Source organism: Pempheris klunzingeri, chromosome 9, assembly GCF_042242105.1.
Source record: "Pempheris klunzingeri isolate RE-2024b chromosome 9, fPemKlu1.hap1, whole genome shotgun sequence".
Taxonomy (NCBI): domain Eukaryota; kingdom Metazoa; phylum Chordata; class Actinopteri; order Acropomatiformes; family Pempheridae; genus Pempheris; species Pempheris klunzingeri.
In genome coordinates, this window is record NC_092020.1 from 8,630,390 (window position 1) to 8,647,031 (window position 16,642).

At 41.0% G+C, this 16,642-nt stretch overlaps 1 protein-coding gene across 6 annotated transcripts in view; it reads right to left on the reverse strand.

Annotated features, from left to right (window-relative positions):
• Positions 1-1,046: 1,046 nt before the first annotated feature.
• csnk1a1 (casein kinase 1, alpha 1) overlaps positions 1,047-16,642 on the reverse strand; it is a 28,473-nt gene continuing 12,877 nt past the window's right edge. The window contains exons 5-11 of one of the 6 annotated variants that reach the window (XM_070836300.1): positions 13,883-13,966; positions 10,270-10,409; positions 9,926-10,004; positions 9,473-9,547; positions 9,285-9,391; positions 8,535-8,647; positions 1,047-1,823 (exon numbers count right to left, since the gene is read on the reverse strand). In XM_070836300.1, the coding sequence (XP_070692401.1) occupies positions 1,816-1,823; positions 8,535-8,647; positions 9,285-9,391; positions 9,473-9,547; positions 9,926-10,004; positions 10,270-10,409; positions 13,883-13,966 (606 nt within the window). In that variant the 3' untranslated portion in view covers positions 1,047-1,815. Of the gene's footprint in view, positions 1,824-7,112; positions 7,373-8,493; positions 8,648-9,284; positions 9,392-9,472; positions 9,548-9,925; positions 10,005-10,269; positions 10,410-13,882; positions 13,967-16,642 lie in introns of those variants that run through there. The other 5 variants (XM_070836298.1, XM_070836299.1, XM_070836297.1 and 2 more) reach the window with 5 other exon arrangements.

The following is a 16,642-nucleotide window of genomic DNA, read 5'->3' on the forward strand; positions in this document are numbered from 1 at the left end:
TAAGGAGACTAATCTGTAGGTTCATCTACTTTGACTGCATTACGTTCATTACTGCATCTGTTACAGTTTGTACACTCAGCCGGTAGGGATGTAGCGAAAGTTTACAGTGCGAGTTTACATGCACCAGTTGTCCCATCAACTGTAGCGTGCTAGTTGGCTTAGCCTGGGCAGCTGCAGCAAAAACAGATGATTAAGTATAAAGGTGCATGCTGAACACTATTTTAGGAGGACATCAGTTGAATGTGCTGAAAAACAGAACGAGACAAAAAGAGTAGAAGAGGAGTCCTTTTCCTCACAGCATGCACACGGCCTCTCACTGCTGATTCAGACCGTGTCAAAGTAAAAACTAATACTAGGAAAGTATCTATCACTGCCAATATGTGGAGAATACAGGATTTAAGAACATGGTCAAACACTGGAGTTCTGCCCCTTTAGTCCGTCTGGTCTCATTTTGAACCGTGCTTCTGCTGGTTCATTCTACGACAGAGAGAGTTCACTAAAGTTCTGCGTGATAGGATGTGAAGAAATCCCCGTTTGTTATATATGCTGCAAGTCTTTTTTGACAACTTTAAAGTTACAGGATATTACAATCACAAACACATCATGAGGACTTTAAGTTGTAATAAAAGAAAAAAGATTTGAAATGCAGTTAAATATCTTGTAAAGCTCACAGTGGTCGTGGGTATAGGTTAGCTTATGGTTCCGCACAGCAAAGAGTATTATCACAGACATAATCACATCATACCAGGAGTTTTGGGTATCATTACATCCTCATCAGCCGGTCAGAGTGATAGCAACAGATTAACAAGGACAAAATCAGCAGTGCAAAAGAGGAATATCATTGGAAAACTGTCTTTAAGTATGTGTACAATGAAAAAATATGGATACGAGTGACTTGGTAGTATCAGTGCCATTCATAGAGCGTGAACAGGTCCACTTAGCTGGGCCTGTCCAGACACATATTCACCACTGGTATTTATCAGGTTCTTCTCAGGCAGTTCTCATTGTGCGGTTGGTTTAGAATGACTTGTGCTTGGAAGTCTGAGTTATGTCATGTTTTTATTGGTATTTTTGAAGACCATAGGTTTTACAACAGATTTAATAATAATTCAGAGCTCTAAAGAGAGGGAGAGAGCCAGAGTATCATTCTACCATTGACTTTGTTGCCATCAGCTGCTTATATTGTCAACAGGCAAACTCCTAATCACCATAGGAAAACAAAAAGAAAACAAGAAAAAAAAATCCAACATTTTTTCGATTTTTTAGTAAATAACATCCAGGGTTGCATCATTCAATTATTTCAGAAACAAAAAGGGACAACAGTTCTCAGGTTTACATGTTTTAACATTTGCTTGGTAAAAGGAGGGAGTGAAATAATGAAGGAGTGAGGGGGGAAAGAGACGCTTTGAGATGTTTCCACTGGTAGAGAAAAACAGAGGGTCAGCTGACTATCTTCTTAACTTCAGTTTCCAGAGAAACCTTACAAAAAGTCAACACTGAAAGGAGGACAAAGATGGGGATGGATGGGAGAGGGGTGTATGTGGGGTGGGGGGTGTAGGGCTACAGCCTCCACATCCAAAAAAACCTGTTTCATTCTTCTTTTCTTTCGGAGTGCAGAGTTTTATTATATATACACATATGAATATATAGATAACACAGCTGACAAAGGCATGTGTAAATCTATACATTTCCATTACATAGATAGTTATTATGGAAGGAGAGACACAGACTTTCTGTTTGTCGCTTGTCCAGGAAGAGAGACTTGTTGGTCCTGGTCACCAACGCTTCTGCAGCTCTGCTCTGGGCAGAGACCACTCAAAAACCTACAGGCACAGACAGAAACACAGGAAGCATCATTAACACAGTGTCCACGAGCCCAGAGAGAGAGAGAGAGCCACGCTGAAAGCAAGAGGTAAGCAGGTCAGCAACAAGAAGGGAAGACTGGCACATGAAAGAGTAGGAATAGTCTCATTTAAAAGCTGCAGAAAATAAGTTGAAGTTTGTTATCACAGATACAAAGAGTGAATATTGGCTAGTGACAGAAACAGGTTTCAAGCTACTACACTCTCCAGATGCATAAAGCATCTTCAAATATTTTGACGTCACAGATTTTAAAACTTTCAGTCGAGCCACGTGCTTAAACACAAAAGGAATAAGAAACAAGGACACTCCGGTATCTTTACACTTTGGAGAGAGGGAAACCATACGCAATACTTTGATTATATCTTGTGTCAGACTGCAATCATTTCTTCATTCTTCACTATGCCACTCATCTGCTGCGAAGCATGGCTGCTACTTGACGGAATGTGAGCGTAAATATGAGAACTGCGAAGGCATTGGCACAATGTTTGCAGATGGTGGGCAGAGTTTAAGTGGCAGTTGTGAACCTGAATAAAAATCTTCAGTCTTCCTGAAACTGTCGCTCTGTGACAAAATGAGCTTTACCTTGGCCTTTCCCAGTGCTGCTAATTCATTTGCAAGAATCCACTGCACCCGAATTTAAACAATCGGAGAGGGAGCAGTGTCTAAGGCACTGTAGATCCCTGCTCATGCTCTCAGTCAGTCAATGCCAACCCCACTGCTCAAGGCAGGGCAGCAAATCCGCTCTCCCCTCGATCTCCCTACCTGCTGCTGTAAAGCCAAATGCATACTGGATGCCCCAACAGGTTTTGACCCACGTTACTACTGCAGTGTTCTCTCCCCTTATTCAGTCAGCTCTTCTCCCACAGCAAAGTGCTGTCCCAACTCTTTTAGCTCAAAGAAACAACAAGTGCTACAATTTCTGTTTTGAGTGTTACCAGCAAGTCTACGGACTATCAAATGAACCTGGTGCATCTCAGTGATAAATCAGGCACCATGGACAGGCTCTACTGAGAACTGATGTGATAATTTAGTTGTTTAGTTAGTTGCGATAAATGGAGATTTAAGTCGAGCATGAGATGAGTGCATATCCAATGGATACACAGAGGGCAATGTGCACATGGTAAGGATCAGGGGTCACAGGAGCTCAGTGCTGTTCTTCAGCCATGTTCAATGTGTTCAAAAATGTTTAACTCATTGCACAACTCTACCCAGAGAATTCTGTAAAGAATCAAACACAAAACACAGACTCAACCAACAACAATGCCGATTGAGAGAGATGAATTCAAGACTGAATTCAGACACTTCACACAGATGGTGCTTTAGTCATTTCTCAAATGACAAATGTCAACACTCAGCGTTTGCATTCAGTCACATGGCAATAAAACCTTGAAAACATTACTAACTCAAATGTAAAAAAAAAATACCACTTTAGAAAACCTGAACTATCTGACAATATTGTCTCATGAAGGTAAAACTGCTGTTGATCTTCACCACTTTCCAGAAACAAAAGGATATGTGACAGCCTGTTGACATTTTGATCTGCTGGGGTAATTTGCATCACGTGTGGAGCAACAGAACTAAAATATTCTATTGTAAACTACATGGAAAGATTTGATTAAAACTGGTAGAACGGCAGTAATTCATTTGTGGCCTTCAACTGTTTAACAGAGTTTCATATACTGACAAAGCAGCGGACAGACAATGAAAATGAATGTGGCTTGTCAGAGGGGGCTGAAAGGCTCTAAATGGTAAATGTAGTTCCTTTCTAGTCATTTCGACCACTCAAAGTGCTTTTCCATTACATCCTCATTCACCCATTCACACATCATTCATTCATTCATTCATTCAGCAGGACACCAAGTTGGAGGAGACTATTCTTTCACACACATTCACACACTGAAGCTGCTTCAGGACCAAGGACACGCTGACTTAAGAGGAGCCGGGATTGAACCTCCAACTTTCCAACTGATGGACGACCTCTGAGCCACAGAATGTGGATTCACACTACTGAAAATTGCCGAATTCTACATAATATTGTACTCATAACCTCCAGCTTCCTGTCTTTTTACACCATCCTTCAGCTCAACATAAAGGACTAAACAAATGGGTAAAAAAAAAAAAAAAAAAAAACTCTACATAGCTACACAGACACATTGGTGTTGTCTAGCTTCATGCAATTTTTTTCAACAGAGATTACGATATGAGAAAGTGGGTAGATGTTTCCGGGTGTGCTAGTGGAGGAAGAAATGGGACACGTCGAAGCATCCAATGAGCCTGGGGTTTTCCTCGTCAGATGAGGTGTCGCACATTGTGATGCTGCACTCATAAGGACGGTGACATTGTACAACACCGCAAGAGCGGGCAGGACGGAAGTGTTTAGCGTTAGGCTTCCGTTCTGTAATTGCATACACCACTATGCACAACTCATTTCCTTGTCATTGTGCTTGTTCAGCTTCTGGACCAGTGTCATACCATGTTCAGACTGACACACTGTTGGTGCTAAATCAGTACTTTCTGTTGGTGCAACAAAGTCGGAGCAGACTGTTGGCCGTATTCTGTTGTTTGTTATTGATGGTTTATAGAGGTTATACGTGCAGACTGCAGTTTATAGAACGCAGGCTATACTGCAGTTTAGATACATTCATTGTCTTCAAATTACAGAAACAATGCAAGTTGTTCAGTATCACAATGAGCTCCATCGGAAATTCATGTAAGATAAAATTAATGAGGAAAAAAAAAAAAAATCACTCTGGAAAAAGTCATTTATTTTATTGGTTTTTAAATTATATATTAGGGGGAGCCAATAATGTCATCTAGTTAATGTTCATTATATTATAGTAGATAATGCGTATGTTAGGATATAAAGCATCTATCTTTAATAGCTAATGACTGAGCAAGAGAAACAGCAGCATGCCAGGAACTCCTGACTGCTTGACTGTTCATGCAGGAGCTAATGAAGCCAAAGCTGAACAGCAAAACACCAGTGGAGGAACTACGAGGAGGAAGTGCAGAAAGTGCAACTCAAACTTGGCTCTCCAAAGTTCAACCTTGTATCATTTATAAAATGGACAGACAAAAGGAAGTTGGCCTTGAAATGCATAACATTGCAACATTGGACATAACACAACAAAACCGAAAACACAGTATTCAATAAAGCTGAAATGGTGGGGACAACAGCTCTTGTTCATGATTAGTCACCATATATGGAAGCTAACTCCCAACCATTAGTCACATGACAGCCCATGGGGGAAAAAAAAAACATCAGTGTGACTTTCACTACCAGAAGCCCCGTAATAGCTTGTACCTTTTTGAACTTCCATTAAGACAATGGCGTACCATCATAGTAGCAATAGTCTTCCACCATCCATCCATGGCCAGATGGTGGGACTTCTGCATTAGATCACTGACCAGTCTTGATTCCACTCTGAAATGAGCTGGGTTCAGTCTAGCCACAAACATGAACTGTTGTCCTTCCCATTAACGTTTAAAGTAACTTTGTCACGTTTAAGTGAAACATTGTTTGTGAATTGTGTTTATTCTAAAATGTGTTTTCTGTTATGTTTTCAACACTGGAAGTGAGATGTCTGATGTCGCAGTGCTTTGGACATCAGGACCACTGCACAAAACAGTCCATGCAAAGCAAACAAGTAATATTAAACCACCCTGATGAAATTCTTACTGCTTTGTGTTTGTGAGGCTGTTGCAACAGAAAAGGGAGGATATTTGGGGAAAGAAATCTATAAATTCTTTGGGAATTTAATTGAATGGGACAGCACATGTTGTCTGACCTGCTTTGCAGCCCTACTCTGGGCTGGACCACCGGTTTTCATCAACTCTACCAGAAAAGGGAATGCCAGGTAATCTGTTTGTTTTAAGACATTTATGTAACTGACAACTGTTTTTTTTTTTTTTTTTTTTTTTTTAAATACCATCAAACACAAAGTAGGTGAGAGATGCCAACAGAAGCTATAAGTATTTCATGTTCGCAGCAATGCATGTGGAAATAGCTGCCAGAGTCACTGCCAATTTTGCTGTTTGATCATATATGCAGTAAAAAATTACCATATCTCTATCAAATAAAATGGAATGTTTAAAAAAAAAAACATGTTGCATTGCTCGTCACAGAAATCCAAATCCAAATCCAAATCCACTGGAAGCAACATCAGCACACACCGCGCTTCAAAACATGAGTTTCCATGGCCGAGCAGCGACATGCGAGCCTCACATCACTGTGAGCAATGGCAAGCGTTGGCTAGAGTGGTGCGACCGCCCCAGGAGGTGAGGTTAGAGAGCTGGGATAAGAGCTAAGCTAACCCAGCTTGGAAGGTGGAGTGGATGGAATAAGACTTGGGGCAAACTAAGGGAAACCAGAGACTATGTGCACTTACATCTTCACATGGCTCCATCACAACACCTTGGATCAAGCTATTGCTCTTGATGGGAGGACCACAGTAGTCACAGCATGCAAAAACAGAACGCTTTAAACCAAACATAGCTTCATGCGCTGCCCTACAGCTTCTCAATGCTAAGGAAACATTTATCTGTTCATAGCTATTGAACATATGTAAGCGGTGCAAGAAGAGATGATCTGTCCGTCTCCTACACACACAGAGATGTTCACATAGGAAGTATAACATTCTTGTGACTCCAAATGTCAGTGTTGTCAGCAGCTGTATTGCGTCACCCCGTACCCACAGCAACCCTGTCAGTTTGCAAGAGAATGGCTTTAACTTTGAAAACTGTTGCATCTGGCAAGTCACAAAAGTGTTGCTGCTAGCTACAAATTGCCGATTATGTCTAAGGTGTCCTAGGCGGTCTGGAAGGCAGTGAGAAAGAATGTCTTGTGCCCTGGCAGCCATTAGGAGGTGAATGTGTCATGTGCCAGTATCAAAATTGGTTTGTACAGTGTTCAAAAAAAGTCTATAAATGTTCCCACTGTCGCCTCACAGTAAGAGGGTTCCAGCTTCTAAACCTGCTGGAGATGTCTGACACAGGACCTCTCTCAAAGAAAGAGCCATGACGACATCATTCTTGGCATGCACGCCTTGCCAGTGACTCCTGTAGTCACTGCCTCAAGCATGTGCCTTGCTTAAGCCAGCAGCAAGTATAAAAACAGTTAAAAAAAAAAGGTATGGAACATGAAAATATCCTTAATATTATAGCAATCAATTTCAAATATGTCTGGAAGTCAGCGTTCATTGGTTTTTGTGTTTTGTCCACCCGTGTTTCTGACTATGTAAATCAATCAATCAATCAGTCATCAATCTTTATTTATACAGCGCCAATTCATTACAGTGTTATCTCAAGACGCTTTCCATAAAGAGCAGGTCTAGACCAAACTCTTTAATGAAGAGAGACGATTCAACGATTCAGGAATTCAAAGGGTTATGGTTAAGGATTCAAGAATGAGCAGCATCAGATATTATATTAGGCAACAGTGGCAAAGAAAAACTCCCCTTTAACGGGAAGAAACCTCAAACAGAACCAGGCTCAGAAGGGGGGCGGCTTTCTGTCGGGGTCCGTGTTGGGTGGAGGTTGGGGGGAGAGGGAGGGGGAGGGAGGGAGAGAGAGAGAGAAAGAGAGAGAACAACAATTTAATGACCCCCTCCGCTGTGTTATGAACTTAATATCTCCGGTAGTGGCTAACAACCTCTCTGCTGCAACATTAGTACCTGGGCCAGCCATCAGAATGCTGTAGAAGTGGTGGTCAACATAACTTTATTATTGAGAATATTCCTGTTTGTCTGTGGACAGGCTTGTAAAAATGTTTCATTAAGAAAACCAGTTCATTAATGTTTAATTAACTTCAAACTTCACTTCACCTGGCCTCTCTTCTATTGAGCTGTCAAAGGTTATGATTGAATTTTTTTTTCTGAACCAGACCTCACACTCAATCCGCAAACAGCTTTAAGCAATTCTCCATCTTTTTGCTTTCCGTGTGAACTCATTGTAGCAGACGTGACTTCATATTTGCCACTCTGGAGAGTGGAAACGTCTGCTTACAGTAGCATCATGGGTATAGCCTTTATTTCAGTCCCCGCAAGACCACATTCCTCAAGTCGCACCTAGTCCTTATTTGCTTTACACCAGGTGTGGATGATTCATGTCACAGTCAAATTGCAGGAAATTAAGACAATGTATTGAGTAAGGAAGGAAAAACAATGAAAGTATTTTCAACATTATCCAGTTTGGAGAGGGAATGTTAATAAAGAGAGACTGCAGAAGAGTCATAGGTGTGTGATCAGAGCAAGTTGTTCAGGATTAAAGCAGATAAACCAGCCCCAACAAAGGAATGGAATAGCATGGCAGCAAAGTTAGTAGTCAAATTCCCCAAGGACGTCTTTGCTTCTGCAAGACAGACCAATTGTGCTAAATCCTTTTATTTTGAATTTTCTGTTCTTTTACGGTGCCACCTCCAACTTATAATGCCGTTTGGCTTCATCATTCCAACGGGAATAATAAGCTTTATTTGCATTTAATTACCAATTTGGTGTCTAAACTGTTATTTTTTTAAGGGGGCACTGGGGTGTAGGTTAGGGAATAAAACAATATCTATTAGTCCTTAATACAATGCTGAATGAATATATGAGCAATTGGTGTCTGTAAAAAACGTCGCTTGGCTGTTTGCTACTAACCTTTCATGTTAGGCTTGGGTTTGTCAGTTTGCTTGCCTGTGGGGGTTTGTGCCTGTTGGCCCTGGCCCCCGGAGGAGGCCCCCTGCTGGGCTGCTTTCTGTTTTAGCATGGTCCAGTCAAATGTGTAGTCATACTGGTGGTTCAGGGTCCTATAACAGACAGACACACATCATCAACACAGTATTCACCACAATCAGTTGTTTGAAAAAGATTACTGAAGGACAACATGACAAGGACTGCAGAGGGACAGAAACGAGGGGCAAAACTGGAAAGAAGAGGAAAGAAAGGTAGAACGGGTAGCAAGAACAGAGCAAATGCATTCCCATATGGCGATGGCAAGTTAGCCTGCACTTAATGTAGCAGATATAGCAGTGGACAAAAAGAAAACCAAACTGAACCAAAACTTGAGCATTCGTGGACAGTTTTACTCAACTCTCTGACCTTCTGCTGAGCAAATAGTGTTATCAACAATAATGAAATCAATAATGAATGTCAGAACCTATACAAATATGTTGCTGATGTGGATAGAGGCTGTTACGCAGCATCAACTCAGTGACCAGAAAATGCAAAAAAGTCATCATTGTAGCAAACAAGTGATGGCGCTGGGCAGCCTATAATGACTTATCTACTTTGCAAACTTGTCCTTTAACTTCATTTTGTAGTAGTTGTAGTACAGAAGACAGACTTAAATCAGAACCAATATCAAAACTGGCCAATGAAAAAAAAAAAAAAAAGCCTTTTTCCTTAAGTATCTGTATGTGTGTGTGTGTGTGTGTGTGTGTTCACCTGAAGAGGATGCGGAACAGTTGGCGCAGGTACATGTAGTCTGGGGCCTCCTCAAAGCGCAAGCCACGGCAGTAGTTCAGATACATAGCAAACTCTGCTGGGAAACCCTGGGAACACGTATTCATACATGAGTGGTGTGGTCGTGAAGATAACCAGATTACCACTCTCCTGGTTTAACAGCTTCTTACCTTACAGAGGACCTCAACTGGGGTCGACATCTTCTTCTCTGAGATCTTCTCATACTTCTGCTTCTTTGTGGCAGCCTGACAAATGCGCATAAACATTTACAATGCTACTAGCAAAACACACCACTGAAACATCGTGTCTTTTTAGACTCTGTGGCACTGATAACATTTGCCATTGCAACACGAATGCAGTATCGGAGTTACTATTTCTGCAACAAAATCATGTTGGCAACAAGGTTATACTACTAACCTGGACATGCAAAGTGGATCACTGACCAGAGTTAAGTCCCAAATGCTTTAAACACTATGCACACCCCAACACTATCGACCATTTAGCGTAAAACTGTGTACTTGAACAAAAATCAACAAATATAAGACAAACTGCAAAAAGAAACACAAAAAGACAACAATAAACTGAGAATACAGGTGGACAAATTCACTGGCACAATTTCATACCTTTAGTCCCTGCCATGGCAGACTGGTTCTGTTGAAGTACATCAGCACGTAGCCTAGTGACTCCATGTCATCACGGCGACTGCAGACAATACAAATACAAAATCACATATAGTGGGTGCCATTTATTGCTGTTGTGGAAATTCAAAAGGTTAGTGAAAGGCTGGTTGCACCAAACTGCAACTTCAGCAGATTACTCAGTAAACCAACTTAAGTTTTGCTTGGGTTTCTCTGCTAAACTCAGAAACCTATTCCCACACATTAGTAGCTTGATTTGTAGAAACATTTTGTCTCGAAAGGAGCATTTTTTTGTTTTGGAGAATCAAATATTTAATGTGATCACAGACCTCTGTTCAATGCCCAGGTGTGCATTGATGGAGGCATAGCGTGCTGTGCCAGTCAGGTTCTTGTCTTCTCTGTATGGGATGTGCTGTCGTGTCCGGTTGTCTCTGTACTTCTTCGCCAAACCAAAGTCGATAAGGAACAACTGACAGAGATGGATAGAACACATGGTGGTTATCTGTCATGCCATCCCACACACCATAATCCAAAAGTTTATCAAAAATGAAGACGCACAAATTAATGTCAACATATTTTCTTCACTTTAGACACAAAACCTGCTGAATCCTGCTGTAAAACACATATCGAAAACATTGCATTAATTGAGTACATCCCTGTGACAACATTAATATTTAGAGGCTAGAGAGTGATATTAACTAATAATATGAAGTCCCCTCTAATGGTGTCCAGATGAGTTCAGTGAAAGCTGCGTCAGACAATTTATTTCTATACAGTATGATGGTGCGTTTTGTTCTTATCAGTCAAGAACCTTTTTAAGATGTTGGAAAACAAAAGCATACAAATGAATAAAGTTAGTGTTCGATTACCACCTACTGTTGGTCACTAGGCTGTGCGACCACATTCAGTCCAAAGCACTTTTTAATAGCTGTAAGAACAGTTTAGTGCGGAGGCTATCAAGATGGTTAACACATGATTTCCACATATAACAGATTCTGTGGTTGAACAGTGTTAGCACAGTGCTCCATTTTATGCTTAACTTTGGAGTTGCTCAGTTTTGCACTCGACTCAACATCAAGCTACTAATTTTCCTACCATGTATTGGGTGGCTTACTTGTCCAGTTAAGGACCTGCCTTCCTAAAGCTAAATTGTTCAGTTACTTTTTTTGTTGGACCCTGAGCCCACTTAGTTAAACTCTTATGTTGAGAGCTTGGGTTATGTGGTTAACTTTGTTACAGCGACTGACTTTATTCAGACATCATATGAACGACAGTAAAGATAAAGTGTAAGTTGAACACTTTACGAACAAGCAGACCAGAAACTCATTAAGTCCACCCAACCTCTACAAGCCTTTGTGGCGACGGCTAATCTAAACATGTAGCCAGATGACCAGACTTTATGTTGGCTTTTCAGACCAAAAAACCAATGTATATACATTCTAGGACCCATTCCAGTTTCTGTTTCAGCAGTGCAGGGCACACAATGACAGGCTGAGGGAGCAGGGCCGAGGAGCAGTGCTGTACACTCTCTCCTCACCTCTGCTGCTGAAAAAGTGTTTCCATCTTCCAGGCTAGCTTGCTAAATTGCTTGCTTGCTAATGTGCACTGTGCTATGCACGTACTTGCAGCTACATAAATGAATCCAGGAATGTGAAGTGGATTATTAGATGTCTTCTAGCGATTAATCTTCTCTTGGTTCACTACAGGATCATGGGACAAAAAAGTTGAAACTACTTATTTTTTGGGGGGTTAACTGTAATTGCAGAAGATCGTAATATCATCTATTACTGCCCGACACTGCCCGTGTCAGCTTATCCAGCTGCGTACTTCCTTAATAGATAACACATAGCTGATCAAAGTTTGTAGCCGCTCCTGAAAATGAATGTTACTTGAGTAAATAAAGTCCACAGAACACATCTCAGCAGCCAAAGTCAGTTCAGCCAGTGCAGTCTCATATCAAGATGCATGTCAAACATCACCAGGTTTTATGTTGTTCAGAATGCTGCTATTACAACAGTTCTTGGTCAATATAAATCTACGTGATTTGTGGAACTGGAACATTTAGTGTTTCGAGTGTCCCTTATAATTGCATGTGCCATGTTTGCAAATGTTAACAGTGCAGATGTTTTGTTTATCTACAAAGTATGTCCACATTAAGGTCTTTTCATACGAACCTTGGCGTCAGGGTTTTTACTGCCATGAAGGTAAGAACATAATAAATACTGATGACATCTTACACTGAAGAAGCTGTAACGTCCAGGATCGAGACAGAAGCTGATTTACGACCTTAACCGCTACGGTCAAAGGGACAACTAGAAGTGAAACAGACCCCTAATTCTTTCACACAGAAGTTACCACAACATAGAAACCATGGTGACATTACACTGCCATAATGTACGGTAATTCCATGTCCATACACACTAACATTCTTCAACCAAATGTGACCATACCAGACAATTTGGAATAGCAGCTTACACCTAGTGTCACAAAGTTCTACTAAGTGAGACAGAACAATAGGTGTGAATAGACAGCATTTCTGCAAATTTAGGAGCACCTCCTCCCCAGTAAGCCAGAAGTACATCACCGTACCGGCCTGTCCAATATTTCTTACAACTATCAAATCACTTGATCATTATGCAAACTGCTTCAGGGAGATGTTCACCCATCTGCATATTAAAGTTATACTTGTTCCAAATTCTGAATGCAACTACATCTTCCTGTTTGTGGAACATAGACTTGCTAAGATGCATTGTTGCCAATGGTTAATTTCATTTGCACACCAAGAATTAAATTAAAATAGTCTTATCCACCCATGTTTGGGGAGTTGAAGCAAAAGCAGCAAGTGCCAATGTGAGACGCTAATTCATGGTTATGATTACTGATGTTTACACTGGCCTGAGAATGGTTGTAGGAACCTTTGGGAGAAAAAGATCTAGTGGTTAGGTTTGTTGCATAACCACCACCAAAACTTCAAAAACACAGGGCGTGGGTGTTGTGGTGCTAACCACTGCCTGATCAAAACCCTCTGGAGCTAATGCTAAATGAATGAGAGCTGCACGCTTTCATGGACACCCATGAAAAAGAGACTGCATTTCAAGTTAAACCAGCTGGACAAAGACAGTTCAAGTTTTTAAAAATAACACCGTCCATAAGTTTGCTTGTATAGCTTTAAATGACTGCACTTTATCAAAGAATAGTTTGTGTTGCTGTTTGCGTTGTACTATTACTGAGCATATTATCAATTTCTAAATAAATATGCAGCTTTCAGCTCAGCTGGAATCTCATGAAAGTAGTACAGAGTCAAGTAACTGAAATATACACATTTTATAAACAACATTAAATTATTACATTGCTCTGGCTGTGTGGAGGTATAATTTTAGTATTATTAGTTGCCTAATAACATACTCATTGAAGAGCTTTAATGTCCTTCCTTTTTCATGAGATACATACTGCTTTGGTGTTCCTCACTTAAACAGGTTTGGGTGCCACACTGCTATGTCTTGCAAAATTTTAGTCAGCTAGCCTCCTATCTAATAGTACGAAGACCTGAGATTAGGCTTGATTTTAGTTTAATATAAATTAGTATTGGATGAATCCACTGAAATAAATGCTTACACTACTGTAAGGTCAACCATCGCATTAAGAGACTGCAACTATCTTTACTTTTAATGTGGGTGAGAAGCCATTTAAGCCACAATTAGAAGGACTAGGACCCCTTGTTACAACAAATAGGGCAATAGCTACGCTAGGCAAGGCTGATGGAAGGTGTGCCTCCCCTCCCACTGTAATAAAGTGCACACTGGTTGGAGGAGTGCATACATTGGGTATGAGTGCAAGATGGGTGCTGGTGATCTGATTCACTTTAAACCAGTGTAGTTAGGCATGATTGCAAAGCAACAACTGCTGTTGAGAGGCAGCTGGTGTTGAGGTAAAAGGTCACACCTGGTTTAATCCTGAGAAAGATGGGTCCTGAGAAGAGCTAACAGCCAAGCTTCTTTTCCTCTTCCCCACTGACGAGTCTAAACACTAGGGCAGACAGTAGAGGGGCAGGGGTCAAAATCACACAGCCTCTATTGACCTTCAGTCACAGTTAGCATGAGTACAACAGGCACTTCTGATTGTACCCACATGGTTTGCTTCCTTTGATACAACTAACAGTGTCTTGTGAAGCTAAGATAGGCACCTCCTTCTGTAAATCCAAGACTGGACCTACACAGGCGGGAAAAAAAAAAAAAAAATCCACTCTAAATCGTTATGGTACAGATATGATCTGACTGGCCATCAGTCTAGAAGAAATCACATGTGATTTTCTTCTGTCAGGACAACCATGAAAGATCAATCCTGTACAACAAGAAGTGTCTCTGGAGACATGGCAATGTTTTAACCTCAATATTATGTCTGACAGTGACAATAAAGGCCAGTGCAGACAGGCAACTCCAGGGGCGATTTGGGCAGCAAGTGGTAAAGACCCCATGGTTGTCCATCCTCCTCCAGCAAAACAAATAAGGCATATAAAATGTCTACTAAGAAAGCTTTAATAGGCCCCTGAAGAGTCCTAAAGCTGACATCATTTTAACCAGGTTGTTCATAGGCAACCAGGGAGAGTTCCTGCTTCTTGTTTACATGACAAATTTAAATTCCACGCACCTAAATCAGCACAAATAATAGGTTGAATCTTCTCATGCTGGGTGGGGGTGGGGGAGCTTTGAATATTCTTTGAATAGTTCATAGTGACTATGGCATAGTATTTTTGCTTGAAACGCACATCCCTACTCTATGATGTACAAAAGCTCCATACATACGCTTAGATGTAAAATAATATTCTGGTTTAGCCACAGACTCAAGTCTTGGGGCACAAATGGCTAATGTAAGTACTTGGTACTGTAGTTACACAAGCTCAGAGGCTACTAAAAGTGGTACCATAACCACTGCGATTTGAGCCTCCCCCCTCAAATCGGACACACCGGCTGATGTATTGAGGCCTGTTTACAAAGAAAGGACACAACCCTAAACTGTACTAAGCCCTGGTCTAACCTGAGCCAGAGGTGTAGCGGAGATAGAGAGTACATGAGATACCATAGACTGCCCAACAATACATTCTTTAAAGAATTAATGTACAAAAACTTGCATCATGTTTACCGTTTGCTGTGTTTACCTCCACATTTCAGCATGGCAGTTTGCCCCACTACAAATCAAATGCCTGCTGAATATCAAATACCAAACATTAAACAATTTAGAAGATGGACAACAAGTACTGAAAAGTATAGTTTTTGCTCATCAATATCAGCACTAGTACTCATCAGGTGTTGATAGTAGTTGGTAGTTCGTATTTGCAGTCCCCAGACTGCAAGACCAATAAATATAAAAACAATGGCAAAAGTGAAAAAAATGCTTTGTACATTTTATGCTCAAGGAGGAATTAAGAAACACTAATAGCATATTCTATTTCAAACTACGCTAAAAGTCAGTCTAACAATTGGTGAGCCCTGTAATGCTGAACAAAACAAACCACGAGCCGAAGGTACCGTTACATCACTAGTGCTAGAAAAGCACCATTTATCTATGCTCATCCCTGCAAATCCTGGAAAGTCCTTCTACACACTTCATGTTGTGCCTCTGAGTTCTATAGTTGTATAGTTTATTTTCTACTAGCAATCATCCTAATTTCCTTCTTAGACAGCCAGGCCATACCTACCAAACAGTTCTACTCCCTCTACCTGTTGTGATAATTACTCATGCGATATATTGACATGATCTGACCTCAATAATTGCTGTTAACATCAGAGTGCCACCAAGATTTTCCTCAACATGATGCCTTAAATAAATAGTAGGGTTTTCCCAACCATTGAAAGCCTTGGAAGCGGAGACTATGCATTTTGCCACAGCCGAACAGAAGAACACTATGCTGAGACATGTTTTTGCTGTCATTGCTGGCACTGCTGCTTCTGTCCTCTCATCTTCTCTCTGTGTATGTGTTTTATTGTGGGTGGTAGCACCTCTATACACAAGAACAGCAAACCAGGTGAAGAGATAACATGTTACTTGAGGCCAAGGCCGGCAGTTGTTATGGGTAAAACGTGTGTCTTGCCCACCCAATCAAAAGTAAAGAGGAAGAGAGCTCTGTACAAATGTCTCCCGGTCCAATATGGCAGTGACACTTGTGTCACGCAGCAACAGGCTGAAGCAGTCTGCAGGGCCTTTACGTATCCCTAAAACAACTCCTCCAGTATGCACAGACAGAACTAATTCCATCCAACACCTGCCTGGTCTGTAACTGCTCAGAACTGTCATGTGGCTATGGGACGAAAATTCTCAATTTTCTTGTGCAGTCGAACTGGTTTCACTTCAACTGTGCATATTCTTTAGTTCAATAAATTGCAATTCATACCACAGTAACAAATTCTGTCATCTGGCATGGACATAAATAATGCAGAAAAGTTGTGCATGTAGAATGTAGATTATCGTGCTTTCTAGTTCCACATTCAATGATTGGCTGATATTGTTAAGATATTTAATACTGACATTAAACACAACCTAGCATCATGTAATGTCAGAGGGATCTGACATACACACTCATCTTGTCCTCAATTTAATCTGAGAGGACGCAGTGTTCTATGGTACACCATGAATAAACTCACCATCACTGAGGGCCCTGACAACACCAAGCAGTCCTCAAAAACTACTGCCAACAATAGCTGCCTG